Raw genomic sequence first — 20,354 nt, 5'->3', positions numbered from 1 at the left:
TTCTTGTGTCCTGAGAAAGTTAGCAGGAGAGGCCCTAGAGAGAGCAGGATGTTGGGGTCAGTGAGAGAGTCTAAGGTTAGTGGAAAGGGTCATGGGATAAGTGGGGAGAATATAGGCAGAGTGAGTATCAGGGATCTGGAGAGTTGGGGAGGGGATGGGGCTGGGAGTTGACTAGAAGAGGCCAGCATGCTTGACAGGGGGCTAGGTATTGGTGGGAGGTTCTGGGAGCCAGGGGGCTGGAAGTACAGTAGCATTGAGGGCTTGGTGGACAGTGGAACCATCAGCAGGAAGCTGCTGCTCAGGGAGGACTGATGAGGAGGGTAGTGGGCTGGACCTGGGGACCCTGACCACAAGCTCCATGGGCTCCCGAGCCTTGTTTCGATAAGCCCGCCGGATGGTATCCACTGCTCGCTGGTGGGTCACCTGCTCCAGGCTCTCTCCATCTACTGCTACAAGCTCAAAGCCAGCCTAGGATGGAATGGGAGAATCATGGCCCTCCTTCATGTCATGGCACCCCATCACCCCACCTGATGGCAGTATCCTCACCTCCATCAGCTAGGACACGCCTCCCCCATCTGAGTTGAGGGGATGGACAATGGGACTTTTGTGCCTCGAGCTGTTGGGGGCAGGGTGGGGCACAGACAAGGGCCCTTTGTCCCTTGGGGCATGGGGTGGAACAGGATGGGCTGGCCTCAGGCTCAGGCTAGCATGAGGGGACAGATTTTTCTTCAGGCCTGCTCATCCTGCTGGTCTGACCCTCCTAACCCTAGGCCTTCTCCCATAGTCTGGTCTAAACATGTCTGACTGGCAGGTAAGCGTGTACCAGCCTCACCTCCCACCAGACTCTGTCAGGAGTGGGCCTAGGTGCTCCTCACCCACCTGCAGGGCCCCACTGAGGAAGGCAGCACCCCCGGGGAAGATCTTCTCTATCTTCACCATGGGCTGCACCTTGGACTCAATGCCCCCAGAAATGCTGATGCCTAGTCAGGGTAAGAAACTGTTGAGAGAGTGTAGCCATACCCCAGAATACAAGCTCTTGGACAAACATAGGACACCATCCCAAAGTCCAAGGCCCCCAACTTTTCCTAAACCTCTAGGTTCTGCTATTACTCAAATTTTACTGTAACATCCTCCAGATCCCGACCCCCTCATATCTAGATACCCCAACTACACCCCAATACCCCAGATTTTCTTCCTAGACTCAGGCCCCTTAACATACCACCAAACCAAGCTGACCAACCTCCTCACCCAAATCCTAGAATCCCTCCCACCAGCCCTTGTCCCACCTGGACTCACCCAAGGACTGCTTCATCTTGGACAATGTGACTGTCCTCAACTCTCCACTGGGGGCCTGCATGGCTGCCTCCTCTACTGTCTGGCCAGTTCCATTCTCTGAGGGACCTTGTCTGCTCCCTGCCTTGGCTGCCTGGCCACCAGGAGGTCGTGGCAGAGCGGGCCTGGCCTTACGGGGCTTATGGTATCGCCCATTGGCCATGCTGGCAGTGGGGATGGGTGCTGGGGATGGGGAGCGCCTGCGTGCAGGAGACTTGCCTCGACCCTGGCTGCGGCTGCGGCTACGGCTGCGGCTGTGGCTCTGGGCCCGGCTCTGGCTCTGGCTCTGGCTCTGCCCCTGCCCCAGGTCCTCTCGGCTCAAGGGCTCTGTCAGCAGCCAGTTAGGCTTCAGAGGCCAGGGAGCCACAGGGGGTGGTTGGGGAGGGGGTGTGCTGGTGCTTCGGCAGGAGGCAAAGGCATCTACTGGCACATCTTGGAGAGGGAGTATCCCTTTATGAGAGTGGCAGGGTGCAGGGGCACTCAGGGAAACCTTGAGGCCCCCCAGCTGCTCCCTTAGCTCTCCAGCATCTTCTTCCTCTGAGAAGTTGTTCACGGGCAGCAGGTAGAAGCCTCCACGGCTGTCTGGGGAAGAGGGGCAAGTTAGGCTGTCCCTGCCTGCCCCTCTACTGAGAGCACCTTTCCAGCCCCCAGGCCCTATCTGTCTGTGTAGGGTCTATGCCAACCAGAATTGGGTTTTCTCAGGCCCTACTGCAGTGGGGACATTGCCCACTGGGACAGGTGAACAAGTATGTTCTATTATAATGGCATGCTAATACTTTCTATTGTATTAATTACAGCTCTATTTTAATGTGCTAAGGAAAAAATATTAGCACACCAATCTGGTAATTTCTCAGACATTGCATAGAATGAAACTAGATGTTAAAAGTGAGTAGGCTTCAAACCAGCTATTAAGCAGATATGCAGAAACAGTTCTGGATAGGGACCCACAATGTGTCCCCACATGAAGGCTTGGATAGAAGACCCACCCTCCCTTCCCCAGTCTCCCCAGGCTGTGCCCGTCCCTGGGCTGTGGAACTCGGACTGACCAGGTACAGGAGTGATGAGGTGACGCTTGGGTGGAGTGTCCTGCCGGGCTGGTCGCAAAACAGGAGGCCGGACTACTTGGAGAGAGGAACAGGTCAAAGGTCAGAGGCAAGTCTCCTGCACTGGCTTCTTGATGGACATGGCTCAAAGGGCTCAGGCAATCTTTGCCACCCTCTGCGCTATGGGATTCCACCCCCATCTCCATGGACTCAGGATCCAAAAGCCATCCCCTACCCCCAAGCTACTGACCTGCCCTATTCTTGAGAGCCTCAAAAGCCTCTAGCTCCACGGGCATCACCATGCTGTCAAAGCGGCCCAGGTCCGTGGGGGCCACCACACTCCTGGGAGAGGACAAGAGATGGGGGGTAGGGGTGGACAGGGGCTCAGTTTTGGAGGTGTTGGGAAGAACTTCAGCCTTGGGGAGGTAGGGGGAGATATCAGGGATCCTTTTCCTGCCCTCAGTCCTCCTTCTTTTCAGCCCCTTCCCCACCTGATATCCCTCAGCAGTAGCAGCTTCTCAGGCCTGTCCAGAATGGCCAGCAGAGGCCTCACCAGGTCTTCCACACCACCCTCATGCACATACTGCAGGCAGATAGAGGCACCACAGGTCAGATAGCAGTGGGGACTTCCTGAGCTGGGTGAGGGGAAATGCAAGGGCATGAGGGGCTCTGGGACCCATCCAGCCCTTCACGCCTTAGGAAAGTTTCACTCCACCCCTGGGGTATCCACAGAATGGTCTTATCTTGGTGACTAGGTAGAAACCTGCAATAGTAACAGACCTGTAATAAAGAGCAACAGCAACAACACCTTGGGGACAGGTACCTTCTAAGCCTTTTTCATATAGTCACAACCCTGAGAAATTCTATTAGTTATTGTCATCTTTACATTTAAGGAAACTGAGGCTTAGAGAGGAGGACTTTGTTAAAAACCACACAGATAAGGAACTGTGAAGAGGGTTTGGAACCTGAGAAGTCTGGCTCTTCCCTGCTCTGGTACCGGAAAAGGATGTGCAGGGAGTGGACTCTCCTCTCCACCCCCACCTCCCAGGCAAAAGGAAGGAATTTGAGCCAAACACTAGGCTGTGGGCCTGACTGTCCCAGCGTGTGTCTGTACACAGACCTACAAATTAGGCTTTGTTCAGGGCTGGAATGGGGGCGTTAGGGAAGGGGTGGCTCTACAGAAAGCCTCTCTAGTACCCTGGTTGGGGGGGCCTGCCTGGCACGGCTTGGATGCCACCAACCACACCCCACTCATTCCAAAGACCTGAACACTGGAAGCCACCCTACTTGGACAACACACCACCCTCTGGTGGTCAGTGGGAAACTGATTCAGGGACACATACACAGAACATGAACATCTCCTACAGGGCATAGACAGTGTGCCCTGGAGGTCAGAGGGAGTCATTCATAAATATCTGGAAATAAAGTACAAACCCTGTGTGGCCATAAACCACCACATAAAGCTACAGGAACTCACACATACATATATCAATAATACAGTCCCTTTTGTCTGGAGCGAGAGACATACATTGCACAGAACCAACCACATATGTGCACACATTTCAAGTCCACAAACCTGCATTCAGCACTCACTAAGTGCCAGGCCCTGTACCAGGCAGTGGAGACAACACTCCTGTCTCAGATCTTCAGGAACTCATTCTAGTGAGAATGAGAGGCAGATGAGTCATCTACCCCAGGGAACTCCAAGCCACTGGCAATGGGACAGAGAGTCTGAGAGGAAGGTGGGAGGATCAGAGCAGGCTTCATGAAGATGGTGGTATTTACACTGACTCTTAGAGGATACATGCAGGGAACAGAGGAAAATGTTCCAAGGGTGGCATGGAATAATAGGTAGAGGTTTAATTTGGTCATAGGGTCCATGAAGAGCCCCCATGTAGGGCTGCACAGGTTGTAACTACTATGTAAGTGGTGCCCTCTGAAGTTGAGCAATTAATAACCTATTTAAACCTGAGTGGTGGCCATGGGAAAGCTGAGGTTAGTGGGTTAAGCAGTCAAATCAGGGAGGGTCTTAAATGTTAGGGTAAGAAGCTTGTACTTTATTTTGCCAAAGACATGTATCACTAGGTAGGTTGGGGAGTGTAAAGTGATCAGAGAGGAGGTGTGTAATTCCTGATTTGTCAAGCTGTGGAGAGGTGGTTTAGGGAGGAGAGAGGGGAGGTCTGGGGCTGGGGTCTTCACAACTACCAGAACTTTACTAATCCCTGGCCCAGGCTCCATTCCAGAGTCTCATCTCTTGATGTGGGTGTGGCTTGGGCCGGGTGTGGGTAATATCTCCACCTGGCAGGTGTATGAGGGCACAGTGAGTGGAGGCTCTCAGTTGGGCAGGGGATGGGGGGGAGGAGGAGGGAAAGGAGCCGGCCAAGGAAACGGACGTAGAGCACCACCTAGTGGCCATATCTAGAGTTGCAGGCTCACCTCAGTTGAGAGCTGAGGGTGACACCTGCTGACTGAACCCAAAGTCCCTTAGCTGTCCGCTAGCGTGCACCCCCTTCAGCTCTGCTGTAAGCCAGGCCTTGGTAAAGGGATTGGTGAATGACTGTGTCTCAGTCTCCAAGTGACAATGCACGAACACACTCATGCAGTAGCCAGCCACACGCATGTTCACACACAGACACAATTACGCAGTCACATCAACAAGGCAGGTGCCCACAGATACACCAATGCACACACCACACAGACATACAAAACTGTTCCTCCCAAACAAGGTGGGAGTTGGGGGAACCCACAAACAATATCCTGAGACCCTCTCAACTGGCCCTCGCACACAGCATGTGTGACACATGTTGCTCACAGGAAGCCCACCATACGACACCACACAGGTTTGTAAACTGCACGCCTGGGCTTTCCTGAGAGTCAGAGATAAGAGAGGACCTTCCAATCCTCCCAGAGGGGATTAACTGCACCTCTACAGCCTCCCAACATTGAGGCTCCCGGTACTCCTTTGAATCAGACTCTCCCCCCACTCTGGAGCCCTGTGGTTCTTTTAGAAGGGGAAGGAGCAAAGAACAACAGCGTATGGGGGAGTTGAGGGGGATGTGGAGGGCAAGAATTATTACTTATATGGGTAACAGGGGAGTGGCCTGGCTGAACCAGGAGCAGAAGGAGGCATAGAGGGACAGCTGGGGGCTTACAGATGTCAGAGGCAGGTGACTCTCTTCCCCTACTCATCACCTGTCTGGTGCTTCTCTCCTCAGCTTACATATCACCTCATCCAGGAGTTCCTCCTAGACCACACCATCTAATGTGTGCCTTACGGTTATCTCTTCATGTTTTCTTTCATGGCACTTCACATGACTTGTCATTAAAGGTGCTTAGGTTCTAGTTATTGTCTATGTCCCCTTCCTGACTATGCACTTAGTGTGGGGGTACATGACAGGAGGCACTGCTTTTATTGGCCATTGGCTTCCTTTTTTGTTTGTTTGTTTAAATTGAGACAGAGTTTCACTATATCACCCTTGGTAGAGTGCAGTGGTGTCAGAGCTCACAGCAACCTCAAACTCTTGGGCTTAAGTGAATTCTCTTGCTTCAGCCTCTCTAGTAGATGGGACTACAGGCATCTGCCACAATGCCTAGCCATTTTTTTTTTTTTTAGCAGGCCTGGGCCAGGATTGAACCCACCAGCCCTGGAGCATGTGGCCGGCACCCCAACCATTGAGCTGTGGGTGCCCCCTGACCATTGACTTCCTATCATTAAGCCCAGATACTTGTCAGTGGACAGTGGCCTGAATGAATGAAGAGATGGGTCACTGAGTGACCCCCATGGGTCGGGAGCAGGGTAAAGTCTTACCCGGGAGCAGTGGCGGGTGATGGCCAGTACCTCGTCGTCAGTCAGCAGCCGTCGGGCCAGGTCCTGAATGAGGGGCCGTCGGCTTTCCCAGGCCTGCACCCGTTCATCCATGTTGGGAAGCTGGCTGGAGGGGCTCCCAGACCTGGCAGAGAGCAGGGTCCGGCCCCTCTCCCGGTCTGCAGGGCAGGAGCAAAGGTGTGAAGGAGGAGCCAGGAGCCATCAGGAGAGGGCAGGGGCTTTCCTCAGCAGGTCAGAGCCCAGAAGAGGCCCAGGCACCAGGATGGAATCCCAGCCTTGCCCATATGCTCTCTACCATGGTCTTTCATAGCAGTCTGCCCACCAACCCTTGCCCCACAGCTCCCAAACACAGACCCTGGTATCAGTCTGTTCCTTAATGGAGTCTTAGCCCAGTACCCTCTGGGCCCCCTGAACAGATACTGAGCCCCCATTGGCTCAGCACAGGCTCCCTCATTGCCCCCAAATCTGGCTTTGGGAGTCCCAACCCAAGTCCCCAATACACCTGAATATCTGCCTGCAACCCTCTTTCCTAGTAAGCTCAGTCCAATTCCTTTAGCTGCCCTAGCATTTCCCTAGCTGCCTGACTCCCCATGCTTGATCCCAACTGAGTTTAGTCCAAAGCCACTGAGCTGGTCCCCATACTCTCCCCCATCTGCTGCTCTACTGTAAACCTGGCCTTGTTAAAGAATGGATGAATTACCACGTCTCAGTCTCCAGGTGACAAACTTCTGCACGGGCCCCACGCCCCCTACATGAAGAAGAAAGAGGCTCAGTTGCAGGTCCTGGCCCCCAAACTGAAAATGGGGCTTGAAAGTTCTGGTGGGAATGAGGGGTTTGGGCCAGAAGTGGGACAGGGGGTCAAGAGGCCTGGCCATGAGGGGCTTGAAGGTCATGCTGAGGCTAGGGATATGGTCCATAGGCCATGGAGACTCAGTGAAGGCTTGGATCAAGAGAAGGTCTAGGCTCGGCGCCTATAGCTCAACCGGCTAAGGCGCCAGCCACGTACACCTAAGGTGGCGGGTTCGAATCCCCAGCCCGGACCTGCCAAACAACAATGACGGCTGCAACCAAAAAATAGCCGGGCGTTGTGGCGGGCGCCTGTGGTCCCAGCTACTTGGGAGGCAGAGGCAGGAGACTCGCTTGAGCCCAGGAGTTGGAGGTTGCTGTGAGTTGTAATGCCACGGCACTCTACCCAGGGGGACAGCTTGAGGCTCTGTCTCAAAAAAAAAAAAAAAAAAAAAGAGGTCTAGTCTGAGCTCGGCTTATGCTGATTCATTGGAAGCAAACATATGGAGGGAAAACCTCAAGGACTAAGCTTGGGGTACACCTACCTGCAGGGGACAGGGGAAAGAGGAGCCTTTGAAGGAGAGAGTAGCCAGAGAGGGAGAGAACCAGGAGAGAGCAGGGCCCTGGGAGCTGTGGATAAAGAGATGGGCTGAGGAAAGAGTGCTGGCCAGCCCGAATGTAAAGGAATTTTCTCTCATGGGATGTCACCTTGAGAGCCCAGAACATTTGGCTCCAGAGTGGAGCAGTGTCTAGTCCCTTATCCTCTGGTTGTATTTGCCCACCCAATATCCTCTACCCTTCTAGAAACAGAATCCTGATTTTTCCCTGGGGACCCCCCACCATCTCATTCTCAGCCCATATACTCCAGAGCGGGCATTTGCCCCAAGTTGGCCAGTGAAAGCATTTCTGTCTTTCCATCATAGCTGGGACAGTGAGTGCCCGCCCTAGGACTTTTGCTGGAGCTGTTTCAGGAGAAGCTCTTTTTTCCTAGGCTTGCTAAGCAATAGTGGCCACCTTACTTCCAAGTCAGCAAAGTGCACATGATCATGAAGCCAATGCACATAAAAGAGGGAGGGGGACAGACATCTGATGATAACTGTCCCAACCTTTGGACCCAGCTTAAATCAGTAGCTGAGCCAAGAAGTGGTTTTTTGTTTTGTTTTTTGTCGAGACAAAGTCTCACTTTGTTGTCCTCAGTAGAGTGCCATGGTGTCACAGCTCACAGCAACCTCCAGCTCTTGGGCTTAGGCGATACTCTTGCCTCAGCCTCTCGAGTAGCTGGGACTACAGGTGTCCACCACAATGCCCAACTATTTTTTTGTTGCAGTTTGATCGGGGCTGGGTGTGAAGCTGCCACCCTCAGTATATGGGGCTGGCACCTTACTCACTGAGCCACAGGCACTGCCCAAGAAGCACTTTTTAAAGCTACATGGAGTTGAGTTTCCGTCACATGTAACTCCAAGAGTCTTATCTAACTCAGCAGCTCGTGGTCTAGTCTCTGAAACTCACCAGAGAGAAGATAGGGCCTCTTGTGACTGTTCTTGGGGAGCCCCTGATATGAGTTAGCCTGGGCTGGACCTTTGTGCCTGGGTCCTGATCTAGAAATGGCGTTGCTCAAGGATGCTTCTAGAACTAAGTTGGGCCAGTGGAGCTCTGGTCAGGGGAGGTGAAGCCAAACACTCTAGGAAAAGTGTGGTGTGCCACTACCACCATCATCACGAGCACAGGATGTGATCCGACCTCTCCCACTTCCTTGCCGTGCTATGATTCTAACAGTTTCCCCTTCTATAAAATGGAGAGATGAGGGCAGTGCCTGTGGCTCAAGGAGTAGGGTGCTGGCCCCATATACCAGAGGTGGTGGGCTCAGCCCCGGCCTCAGCCAGAAACTGCAAAAAATAATTACAAAATAAAATGGGGAGATGAAACAAGAACAATACTATAATGACCACATTTCCTGTGCACCTTCTCTGTGCCAGACGGCATTCTAAGTGATTTACATGCATGCACTTATTTCTCACTACTCCTATTCCAGACTAAGGCTCACAGGGGTTGAGTGGTGATGGTGACTCCTAGATGGAGAGAGGCAGTATGGGGTCTCAATCCAGAATTGGTGGGTGACATGGCCAGTGGACTGTACCTTGCCCTCCTGTCTGATCAATCCAGCACTCACCTTTCTCCATGTCCAGGTGAGGGCGGACTTTGGCTGGGCTCCCGCTTTCCAGTGTCCAGGCCTCTCTGTGCCCGTCTCCTGCTAGCCGCCCCTGCCGCCCTCCCTTGAAGAAGAGGTTCATCAGCGTCTTGGAGCGTTGCAGGGCACCCTTCTCCCCAGGGGACCCTGACTTCTTCTTCCGCTGCTTCTTCTCCTCTGCAGACACGAGGGAGCACCCAGGGGACTGGAGGGGTGGGTAGAAGGGAAGGACAGGGCCAGGGGTGTGGGGAGGGGCAGAGAGAAGGGAGAGGAAGGGGCAGACAGGATCTGCAGCAGTGTGGGGTGGGAGGGGATGGGAGGGCACTCCTCTTCCACTTTCCAAGCCCTTCCCTCCACTCCACAGCTGAAGCTATGTAAAGAATCTCCATCGAGGGCCAGCTGGAGGAGGGCATGCCTACATGTGTGTGTGTACATTTGTGTGTGTGAGAGAGAATAGGCCTAGGAACTCCAGGATGGAGGGGCCAAGGTTAGGGCTGGTTTGGGGGGCCCAGGACTAGTTAAAAATGGAGCCCAGATCAGGTTCTGAGTCCATTCTGGGGCTGAGTCAAGGCCTGGGGCAGAGAGTGGGGCAGGTTTGGGACCAGGGGACTGTGGAGAGAGTAGCAGCCACCCATCGCCCACGTACCCCACAAGGTCAGGTGGCTCTGGGAGCGTGTGATGGGGGGCCTGGGTCGGCTGAGGGCCAATAACAAAGCAGTCTTGGGGGACTCAGAGAGTGCAGAGTCAAGGCGAGGGGCACTAGGGGGACCATCAGAGCGTATGGCTGTGTCCCTGAGGATGACTGTGGGCCGCACACTGCACCAGGTCTCCACGTGGGTCCCCAGATCAGGCTCCGTCTGCATGGCTGTGTCCGCCCGTCCCCAGCCTGGGCCCTGGCTGCCTGGCTCCTCAGGCCCCAGGCAGACGTCCATGCGGTCCGAGGGCAGGGAGCCTGAGCTATAGGGGGCACTGGAGGCACACGAGGAGACACTGGAGCTGCTCTCAGAGGCTGGGGACAGCTGCTGCAGCACCCCGTTGCTCACTGTAGGGAGTGGGGAATGCAGGGGCATCTCAGGGGTCTGCTGGTTTGCTTCAGGGCCCTGTCCAGCTTGTAGACCACCCCTGGGCTTGGGGTGGAAGAATGAACATCAGTCAGGCAGCACCAAGGTTAGAACCACAGGGTCTGGGGAACCAGCTGCTCTGCAATCACTTTTCAATTCACATACTCCAGACCCTAGGAAAGTCTGGAACTGAATCTATAGCTTCTTAGAGGGGAGCCCAGAAATAGCTCTGGGCAATATGAAGGTCCTGGAGGGATTTTGGTCCCCCTCTTTTCTTTTTCAGAGATCCTAACTCCAGCCTTGGGCCTCAGCCCTTTGCCTCTAACATTGGGGACCTAAGCCACTTACATCGGTCCAACCAGCAATACTCAGAAACCATCTCCTTGTAGGCAGGATAACGTCCAGTTTCCTGGGAAGAGCACAGTGGGCAAAGGAGGGCATGGGGAGTGGTGAGAAAGGAGTGGGAGAAAGTGAGAATGGGGGATGATGGGACAGGAGCACACTTTCAACCCCATTTCTCTCCTAAGTTCATTATATTCTAACCTCATGGGCCACTTTATTTCTTTTTCCTTTTCTTTCTTTTTTTTTTTTGAGACAGAGTCTCAGGCTGTCGCCCTGGGTAGAGTGCTGTGGTGTCACAGCTCACAGCAACCTCAAACTCTTGGGCTTAAGTGATTCTCTTGCCTCAGTCTCCCAAGTAGCTGGGACTACAGGTGCCTGCCACAATGCCTGGCTATTTTTTGGTTGTAGTTGTCATTGTTGTTTGGCAGGCCTGGGCTGGATTTGAACCTGCCAGCTCAGGTGTACGTGGCTAGTGCCCTAGCCACTGAGCTACAGGCACTGAGCCAGGCTACTTTATTTCTGAACATGCCAAGTTCTTTTTGTATCTCAAGGCCTTTTCACTTGCTATTCCCTCAGCCTAGATTCTTTTCCCTCAGCTCATCATGTGGCTACCTTCTTCCTGCCCTTTAGATGTCACCTCCACAGAGAGGCCTGCCCTGATCCCCCGAGCTACAGGGAGCCTTCCTAAATCACTCCATCCTGTCTCTATGTTACTTTCCTCATAGCACCTGTCACAATCTGTAATCTGAGTTTGTCTCCCCACAGCAACAGAGACCTTGTCTATCCTGTTCACTGTTAGAGCCCCAGTACCTGGCATAGCAGCCAGAATACAGGAGGTACTCAGAAATATTACTGAATGAATGAATGATTGGCAGGGTGGGAGTGAGGAGGGTGTTGGGATAATCAGAGAGGGAGGAAAGGGAGAAATGAGATGTGGGAAATAAGGAGGTGGGTTGGCTGAGGAGGCACCAAACAGCCAGATGGATGAAGGCTTGGGGAAGAAGGGTAGAATAGCAGCTGGGATTCGGCCCTAGGGAAAGTGAAGCATCACCTCCTTGAGGAGCCAGCGTGAAAAGGCTCAGGCAAGGGCGAGACCCACATGAATAATGAATCCAGCCACCTCTCCTGAAATCCAATCTCTGGCCCTTGCCCAGCCCTGCTTGCCCTGTGCACGGAGATGCCCACCACCCAAGTCCTGCCCAAAGCCACAGCTACCAGCCCACCCTTCTGGGCAGGGCATCTGCTCCTTTCAACCCCAGGCATCTGCCATTCCTAAGAAGGGGCACTGTTCTAGCAATTAGGGAGCAGGCCTGGCTACCGACCAGCTGAGTAACTGACTGGTTCATGAGCTACTTTGCTTCTCTGAGCCTCAGTTTCTTCTGCAAAATAGAGATGGGAACCACACCTGCCCTATGTTCCATGTAGCTGTGGAAATACCATATATTGCAGAGCAATGACCACACCTAGGAGTCCCAGGGTAATCTGGGGAAACTGTCTTTTGTGCTGGCCTCTCCCTGACTCCCACTGTTCTACTTACCTTGATGGTCAACATGATGTGTGTTTGGCCCTTCAGCACTTCCACTGCCTGGCTGTGGCTGATGTCATCAAATCTGACACCATTGGCCGCTAGGACCTGGTCGCCCACCTTGATGCCATTCTCCTCAGCCAGCCCACCATGGTCCACTCTAGGGGCAGATAGGCATCAGTCTAGGCCTCGGGCCTACCCTCCAAACCCCTCACTCCAGACTTAAGAGATGCCCCAGTTGAGCTGCTGGACCCTCCTCCTGGTAACCCCCTGACTGAGGCCCTCATTTTGACAGGTAGCTAGCTAGGCCTCGCTTGCTTAACTCCCCCAGGTCCCAGCCCTACCCTGTTTTACTTCCTGCCCCAGCCCTCACTTGGACACATAGATGCCCAGGCCAAACTCCTTGCCCCCACGGATGTTGAAGCCCAGGCAGAAGTCATCAGAGGTTGTGTACAGGTGGACGATGCGCCGCACACCGTCCTCTGAGCTGCTGTCAGATGGCGTCGAACCACACTTCTCCACCACCAGCCTCCGATTCACCACATCTACCCTGGGGCAACAGCAAGGGGCCTCAGCTGGGTCCCCATCCACTACCACCCACCAGGTCTCCCAGCCCTGATAACTGCACAGGAAAGGGGGTTGTCTTTGGGGGTCTGCCCAGGCCTGGACCCTGAGAGGGACATGGATTTCATCAAATTTGGGGAACCATTCCAATAGCCTTTGCATTGAGCCACTGAAGGTGTCAGGCCCATTTCTAATCCTTATAGCACCCCCATGGGGAGGTGCTGTTACTGTCCCCAGGTTTTACAGCAGCAGCCACAGGGGCAGGGCAACTGGTATGAGGGAGTGCTGGAGAGATGCTTCTCATGTTGAGGTCAGCCCTTAGGATCCCATGTTTCCAGTGCCTAGTGGGCAGGAAGAGCAGAAGCCACTCCTGCCAATGGGTTTTAGGTGGTGGTAGTGCTAGGTGAGCTGGGGCAAGGCCGGGGTGGGGGCAAGGCAGGTACTGCTCACCACGTGGTCTTCTCTTTGGAGAACTTGATGCCCGGCACACGGCCCATGCGCCGCACCATCATGTGCAGGCGGCTGCTGCCCGTCAGCACCTTCACAGCACTGCCCATGGTGGTGCTCTCCAGGCTCAGCCCATTCACCTCTGTGATCTTGTCCCCCACGCATAGGCCAGCCCGCTCTGTACCAGGGGATGGGGCTGGCTGGTTTGGGGCACTTGGGAGAAGGGTCCCCAGGGTGGGGTTGAGCATTTCCCATCAGACTGGGATCCCTGGTATAAACGGAGCTTCCTCAATCAGAGTGGAGAATCCTCAGAGCAGGGTTGAATGTCCCCTATTAGCCCAAGGATCTGTCCCTTAATCTCCTCTGCCCTGAGTGTGGGCCCTGTCTCCCCATTATGCCCTCCAGAGCTGAAGACTCTTTCCCTCATGCCTGACAGCAGCTCCCTTTGCTTCTCACTGAGGTGTCACATCCCAAGCCAGGACCTCACCGCAGGGACCCCACTCACCTGCACTGCTCCCCTCCTCCACTTTGCTGACAAAGATACCCAGGCCATGCTCCGAGCCACCGCGCACGCTGAAACCCAGCCTCCCTGCTGGATTCTTCTCCACCCGGACTGCATGGATGATGTCACTTTCATCACTGTTAGCTGTGGGGATGGGGACATGGACATGACCCCATGTTCATTCTGGCACGGAGGGTCCCTAGGTTCCCCAACTTGGGGCCTGCACAATGTGGGTTGCTGGGCACAGCCACACAAGCACTGAGGGCCCTAAATGGATCAGAGGGCAGCTAATTTCTAAGTCCCCCGTGTATGATTTTGAGACCATGTGAGAGAGTGTAGGAACAGTGAGAACAGCAGGACAGGGTTCCTAACATGGGGGTATGTGTGTCAGTGCTTACAAAGCTTCATATGCCCACAGGCCTGTGGTAAGCCAAATTCCTAAAAATCATGGCACTTACGGTCAGATGGACAGAAAATAAAGTTCAAGATTCTGTTGTATGAGGGCATAGGTGAGGGAGTCTGGGCTCTTCAGCTGGTAGCAGAAATAAGTATATTAACGCTAACTTCAAATAGTTGTAGAGCTATCCCATGGAAGGCATTAGATGTTTTTATCTATATAACCCAGAAGGCAAAAGCTAGCCCACATGGCAGAATTAGTCAGGGGAAGATTTTATAAGGAAAAACTTTATAAAACATTCAGCTATCGGCTCGGCGCCTGTGGCTCAAGCGGCTAAGGCGCCAGCCACATACACCTAAGGTGGCAGGTTCGAATCCCCAGCCTGGACCCGCCAAACAACAATAATGGCTGCAACCAAAAAATGGCCAGGTGCTGTGGCGGGCGCCTGTAGTCCCAGCTACTTGGGAGGCGGAGGCAGGAGACTCGCTTGAGCCCAGGAGTTGGAGTTTGCTGTGAGCATGATGCCATGGCACTCTACCCAGGGGGATAGCTTGAGGCTCCGTCTCAAAAAAAAACAAAAAAACATTCAGCTATCAGACAGTGGAATGGGTTTTGAGATAATGAGCTTCCCATATTTAGAGGCATACAAGGTGAAACCAGGTCTGGGATGTTATGGAAGGATCCTCGAGGCCCCTTCCATCTCTCAGTCTCTGTGATTCTGGAGAAAAGAGCTCTAGGAATGACCTGGCTGCATGGGGAGAGAAACCCAAACAATAACAGTCTGAAGTATGTGCCCAGGGTGGGGAGCAGCTCTCTCCATCAGTCCTGGGGGAAGTAGGGGAAGGGAGTGCCCTGGGACTATAGCTGCCGAGAAGGTTTCTGCTGAAATAGGTGGGATTTGGATAGGTGGAGGGGATGGAGTGAGCCAGTCTCAGCTGTGGGCCCTTGAAGAGAAAAGAAAGGAGGTCAGAGGGGTAAGTTGGGTCCCAAGTGAGAAGCTGAGATTTCTTCTTGGGCAAGGGTTACTCTAGAGGTGTTTGTAAAGGAGAAGTCTGTCTGTCTGTCTGTCTCTCTCTCTCTCTCACACACACACCCCACACACTTCAGTTTGATCTAAGAGAAATCAGGTTACAGTGCATGACCAGGGTAGCTCAGAAATAAATCCCCAAGGGCAGCTGGTCAGCAGGGGCAGGACAGACTTAAGGGAGGCTGGGATTCCCTAGTTAATTATATTTACACAGATTTCAGGACTTTTCCAGTCTCAGCGAAGGAGTCTTTTGCTCTCTCACCCCCAATCCCCTTTCCCCTTAGGCCCTCCCTGTGGCCTCCCCAGGGCACTGCGCCAGGGGGATGCCCAGTCTGAGGTTTTGATCCCAGGAGCTCAGATCCTATGGTGATGGTACCTTCTCTTCCTCTTCTGGTCCAGCCCCGGCCCCCAGCTCCTGTCCCTAAGCACTCCCAGCAGCCCCCTAATTATCGCCCACTCCTTGCTTTTACCACTTTATTGACTCGATGCAGCAGCCAGAGCAGCTTTCATATTAGGTCATATCTTTCCCCTAACTAAAAACTTCCACACCTGCTCCTGCTCTTGCTCCTAGAGGAACGGCAAACCCCTCACCATGCCCTGTAGGGCCCTCTGTGGGCTTCCCTCTGCCCACCCCTCTGCCCTCACCTCCGGTTACTCTCCCCTCCATCACTGAGATTTGGCCACACTGACCTCCTTCCTGTTCCCAATATAGGCCACATGCTTTCCATGTCTCCTCTGCCTGCAGGCCTCTGGCTCAGACCTTTGTAAGGCCAGCTCCTTCCCTCACTCCCCTCCTGGCTCAGACACCACTTTCTCAGAGAAGCCATTTTGGGGTCCACTACTCCTCCTCCCAGTAAGTCCTTATTATAGTAGCTCTCAAAGCACGGTTGCCCAAACCAACAACACCTGAGAATTTGTTAAAAATGTGAATTCTTGCACTTTACCACAGATTCACTGAGTCAGAAACTCTGGGAGTGAGCCAGCAATGTGTTTCTTAATAGGCTGTCCAGGTAATTTTGATATACCTAAGGTTTGAGAACCACTGTTCTGTCATATTATCCAAATGATTTCCTTCAGATTCTTCCCATCCCTCGTCATTATTTGCTTCTTTGTGCATTATTTTGCCTCCTTTCACTAGCTGTGTGCTCTGTCATGGGGGGACTTTGTGATTCTCTCCCACCAGTAGATCCCCTCTATGTTGTACAATACTTGGTATTTGCTTTTTTGCTTTTTTTTTTTTTTTTGAGACAGACTTGTACTCTGTCACCCTGGATAGAGTGCAGTACTTGGTAAGTACTTAATAAGTATTTTTTATAAGTATTATTTATTTATTTTTTGAGACAAAATCTCACTATGTTGCCCTCAGTAGAGTGCTGTGTCATCACAGCTCACAGCAACCTCAAATTCTTGGACTTAAACAATTCTCTTGCCTCAGCCTCCCAAGTGTATGTGGCCAGCGCCCTAACCACTGAGCTATGGGCACGGAGCCTGAAGTATTTTTTGAATAAATGAAAGAATAAAGGGATGAATGAATGAACTAGGAAAGTGAGGAAAAAGGGCTGGTTTGAATCAAAGGTAATGAATTTTCTCTGGAACCAGTTGAGTTTAAGGAGTTGGTGGGAACTTGTGGGGCTGATGGGCTGTTTCTCCCTTATCAACTACTTTATTCCCCCGGAGTGGTCTCAGTAACAATATGGAGCAGGGGTTCCAGGCTGGGGGAGTTGGATGATGTCTGTGCTCAGGCAGAGGAGAGGATTCTGAGCTCAGGAGCTCCCACCCCAGGCAGGATGGGAGCCAGGTGGTCAGAACAATGCCCCAGTCCTAGTCCTTCAATTATTAGGAGATGTTGCTCTTATGGCTGGATCATGGCATTAGGGTGAGGCAGAAGGAGAAAGAAATCATAGAGCTTCCCGAAGAGGATCTTTAGAGGGATGGTATAAATTGTTCTTGCATCATACACGGCAGGGTGGGGGCAGAGTGTTGGCCAGGGTACAGCATAGTTCTTTCAATAGAATAGAACTCATAAGCGCAGTGCCCCAGTGCCTGCCTGCCCCCTTGTGTCTTCTAGCCGCTCTGGGGACTTCTGCTTCCTGACGAGAATGACTATGGTGACCCTGAGCAGGACCCTGCTGCTCAGCTGAGGGGGAGGCTCAGAGTGGTGGGTGACTGGGGTGAGCCTGAGCAACACACTTCTCCCCTGCCCCAGTGGCCTGGGGAGGGGAAACAAAGCTGTCTGGCTGGGTCAGACAGGAGGAGCAGGACCTGAAAAGTCCAGTCTGGGACCCAGCCAGAGGCACTCTGCTGGCTAGAAAGAGGAGAGGAGCTGGAGATATTTATCTCATCCTGCTCATAGAAAGCCCAGGCCCAGGGGGCCCCTGCTCCCTCCCTGACATCCAAGGTCCTGTCTTACCAGCTCTTTGTTGCCTCACATCTGTCACTGCAGCCAGGCTGTCTCCTAAGTGCCCACCCCACCAAGCTCTATGCTTTCCACTTTCAACTTTCACTGGTGATAGCTCCATCCCACCATCACCTGTTCTTGTTGCTCTAAGTCTTACTACCCTGTAAACGTCTGGAAAGTGAAGAATACGTCCTATTTTCTATAAATAGCCTTCAGGACCTCCCCAGGGCTGGCATAGAATCAGTGTGCCAGGAAGCGGCATTAAGCAGCTACATAAGCTTAGGTCTTCCCCCTCTCTCACCTTTGACTCTCCTGTTCTTTCCACTCTTCTGAACATTTGTTACTCTACCTTCATTCCCCTCCTTCTGCACCTGAAACCTTTATTCTGTCTACCCACCTGGACACTAACTCCTTAAAGCCCAACATAGAGCTGGAGGCACAAAGGACTGGTTGATGGAGGACGTCCTCCTCCACCCTGCCCCTCTCAAAGGCACATACAAATGAATTTGTAGAACCTATGAGAGGAAAAGGGCAGTTCAGTACCCTGCTTTGCTCACTTGGGGGCTAGCATAGAACACACACGCCTTTCCCTCCTGTGGTGCGGGTATCTACACCTTTAACTCTTCTACAATGGTGTAGCCCTAAAGGATTGTCCTGGAGGAGAGGTAAGGGTAGGTGAAGAAGTGTATAGGTTCCCGGAGGCCCCCCTCCCCAGTTGCCTACACTACCATCTCTTGAGTTCCCCCACCCATATTGGCTCTGCCTCCTTCTCCTAAGCTCCCACTGTCCTCCACTCCCACCCTCCTCTTCCCAGGCCAGTGGCTGGCGCCGCCCCCACCTTCGATGGGGGAGTTGATGAGGATGACACGGCCCATGGGCGATGAGGCTCGGATTCCGCGGGGGGGCCCATTCAGCAGCCGCCGCTGCTTCCTTAGCAGGTATCGCGTTGCGGTGGAGCCGGAGTCGCTGCCCAGGTGGCCTCGGGAGGAGAGGGAGCTCAGAGAGCCAGAGCTCAGGTCTCCTAGGCCCAGTGGGTCAAAGCCCACTGGGAAACCGTGCGCCATGGAGCCTGGGCTGGGCTGGGGCCCTTAAAGGTTCAGCAGGAACCTGCTAGCCCCAGAGAGGCCAGTCCTGAGTGCTCTGAGCTCCATGAGCCTCCTATGCAGGGCTGGGATCAGTAACCAGGAGCCCTTCCTTGCGCTGCCTTTAGGAAGTGTTGGAAGTGTGACTCCAGACCTGGGCAAGGATGGGAGGGGATGTAAATGCTGCCCCTACTGCCCCTCAGAAGTTTCACACACACACACCCCACCACCGTATGAGTATCCTTAGGCTCCCCCACCTCTCCTACTCCAGGCCAGAGACCATCACAGACTTTCTCGGACTTTACACAAGGCAGGTGGGAGATACCCTGTCGTGCACCGTTCATTCCTGCTCTCAGCTGAGTCATCTACTTCCATCCCCAGTCCTCAGTAGAGGTTGGGATTATTGCGGGACTTGAAGCTTCAATTGGTGTGAGATAATGAAGGGTCAGGGCAGTTCACTGCACCACCTCTCCTGTACATGCGGGTAAGTCGCCAGCCCTGGGGGTTGGGTCTCAAGTGCAAGGCTCCAGGGCCTTAGAGATCTGCGGCTGAGGTTCCCAAACATTTTCCGGACCCCGCTCCCAGTCTAAAGAGGTTGGGCGAGCCTCTCCCATACTTGGAGGATCTGCTGGTAAGGTTCCCGCAACATCCTGCACAAAACCCAAGGCCAAGTCCCTTAGAGCAGCTCTGGGACCCAGAACGCAGCACCCCAGCCCCAGCTCATCTCTCCTCGGACCCCTTCTCCTCAAACTCAGTCCCCTCACCTGTTTGCTTTTGCGGTGGCCGCCGGCTTCGCCTCCAGCTGGAGCCGGCCGCTGCTGCAGACCTGGAACTCCGCCCACGCTTCGCGGGGGCTGCGGGAATAGGGCTGGCCCGGGCAGTCCCAGGCTCCTATTGGTTGGTGGGGCCGCCAATCACTCCCTCCCTTCACCTCCTGTGGGCTACAGGGGCAGCAGTTCTTTACCAGGTCTGGAGACCGCTGGGTCCTACCCTCTCCTGTTCTAATTCCGACGCCCCATTCCATCGTTTGAATTTAGGGCTTGGGTCTCGGCTCGCCCCGCTACCGCTAGAACAGCGTCTTCTTTGGGCCAAGTCAGCTAGCGAGGCTCTTAGAATTGCCACCCCTCTGCAATCAACCCCAAGGTTTCCGCAGGAGAATGTTACCTGGACAGAACCAGACTTGAGCCTGCGTTTTCGGCAGGAGTTCCCTGTATGGTGGTGAATGGGTGAGTTGTGTGCGCGTGGTAGAGGGTTGCCTTTTTCAGGTGCATTCTCCTCCTACACCAGAAGGTGTCTCTCTGGCCACCCAGTTCCTGAAAGGCTGCAGGGCAGCTGGCCACAGAACTCTAGGGGAGGAAGAATCCTGAGAATCCTCTTCTGATGCAATTGCTTGGATCCAGACAGACGTTCCTTGAGTCTTTTGATCTTCCACATTTCGCGGGTGGAGTTCCGGTCTGTGGTGTAGGGCTAGAGATTGGGACCATAAGGAGGTTGGGGACATAGTGGAGCTGGGGGTTACGGAGAGGGAGTAGGGAGAGGGCTGGGGACGTAGACAGGGCACAGGCAGTTCTGTAACCGGGCTGTGAAGGGATGCGAATGCTGAGGTGCTACAAGAGAAGTTTGTGGGTACTGGAATAGGAGCTCAGGGGGCCAAGCAGGCAGAGCCCATTGCCAAGGCAGCCATCAAGTAAACAAGCCGAGCAGTAACCCGAGTTCCTCTGGACGCCCCTTCAGAGGACCGCCCCTCCACGCCGCCCACTTGGGCCCTGCAAGCTGAGCGTTTTCTCCTTGGGCACCTAGATTCCTTCCTGCAGGGGCCAGGTGCCTCCCGAGG

At 53.8% G+C, this 20,354-nt stretch overlaps 1 protein-coding gene across 3 annotated transcripts; it reads right to left on the bottom strand.

Annotated features, from left to right (window-relative positions):
• Positions 1 to 188: 188 nt before the first annotated feature.
• PDZD7 (PDZ domain containing 7) lies at positions 189 to 18,678 on the bottom strand. 3 transcript variants are annotated; one of them, XM_003787360.3, is made up of 17 exons: positions 18,277 to 18,502; positions 13,620 to 13,760; positions 13,118 to 13,292; positions 12,477 to 12,653; positions 12,116 to 12,263; positions 10,585 to 10,645; positions 9,822 to 10,217; positions 9,158 to 9,352; positions 7,185 to 7,187; positions 6,902 to 6,949; positions 6,184 to 6,359; positions 2,867 to 2,958; positions 2,626 to 2,717; positions 2,379 to 2,450; positions 1,297 to 1,914; positions 880 to 980; positions 189 to 468 (listed from the first exon to the last, which is right to left on the bottom strand). In XM_003787360.3, the coding sequence occupies exons 1-17, from the start codon at positions 18,500 to 18,502 to the stop codon at positions 202 to 204; spliced, it is 2,988 nt and encodes a 995-aa protein (XP_003787408.1). In that variant the 3' UTR covers positions 189 to 201. The 3 variants fall into 3 exon arrangements, 2 of the variants coding, with proteins under 2 accessions (XP_003787408.1, XP_023367510.1); XR_001161154.1 differs by lacking the exons at positions 189 to 468; positions 880 to 980; positions 1,297 to 1,914; ... (2 more) ...; positions 6,902 to 6,949; positions 7,185 to 7,187 and having other exon boundaries at positions 18,277 to 18,678; XM_023511742.1 differs by lacking the exons at positions 189 to 468; positions 880 to 980; positions 1,297 to 1,914; ... (4 more) ...; positions 6,902 to 6,949; positions 7,185 to 7,187 and having other exon boundaries at positions 9,154 to 9,380.
• Between the last annotated feature and the right edge of the window lie 1,676 nt (positions 18,679 to 20,354).

The sequence above is a fragment of the Otolemur garnettii genome, unplaced genomic scaffold (genome assembly GCF_000181295.1).
Source record: "Otolemur garnettii isolate 467f Iridium unplaced genomic scaffold, OtoGar3 scaffold00021, whole genome shotgun sequence".
NCBI lineage: Eukaryota > Metazoa > Chordata > Mammalia > Primates > Galagidae > Otolemur > Otolemur garnettii.
The sequence above is the reverse complement of the archived record's forward strand: the minus strand, read 5'-3'. Positions and strand labels throughout refer to the sequence as shown.

Excerpts from the sequence above, each read along its gene's own strand:
- PDZD7 (XM_003787360.3), bottom strand. The coding sequence starts at position 18,502 with ATGGCGCACGGTTTCCCAGTGGGCTTTGACCCACTGGGCCTAGGAGAC. Across the intron at positions 10,646-12,115 it reads ACATCATGTTGACCATCAAG|GAAACTGGACGTTATCCTGC; the intron begins GTAAGTAGAACA and ends TGCTCTTCCCAG. Across the intron at positions 6,360-6,901 it reads CACCTGGAGACTGAGACGTG|ACCGGGAGAGGGGCCGGACC; the intron begins GTAATTCATCCA and ends CCTGCCCTGCAG.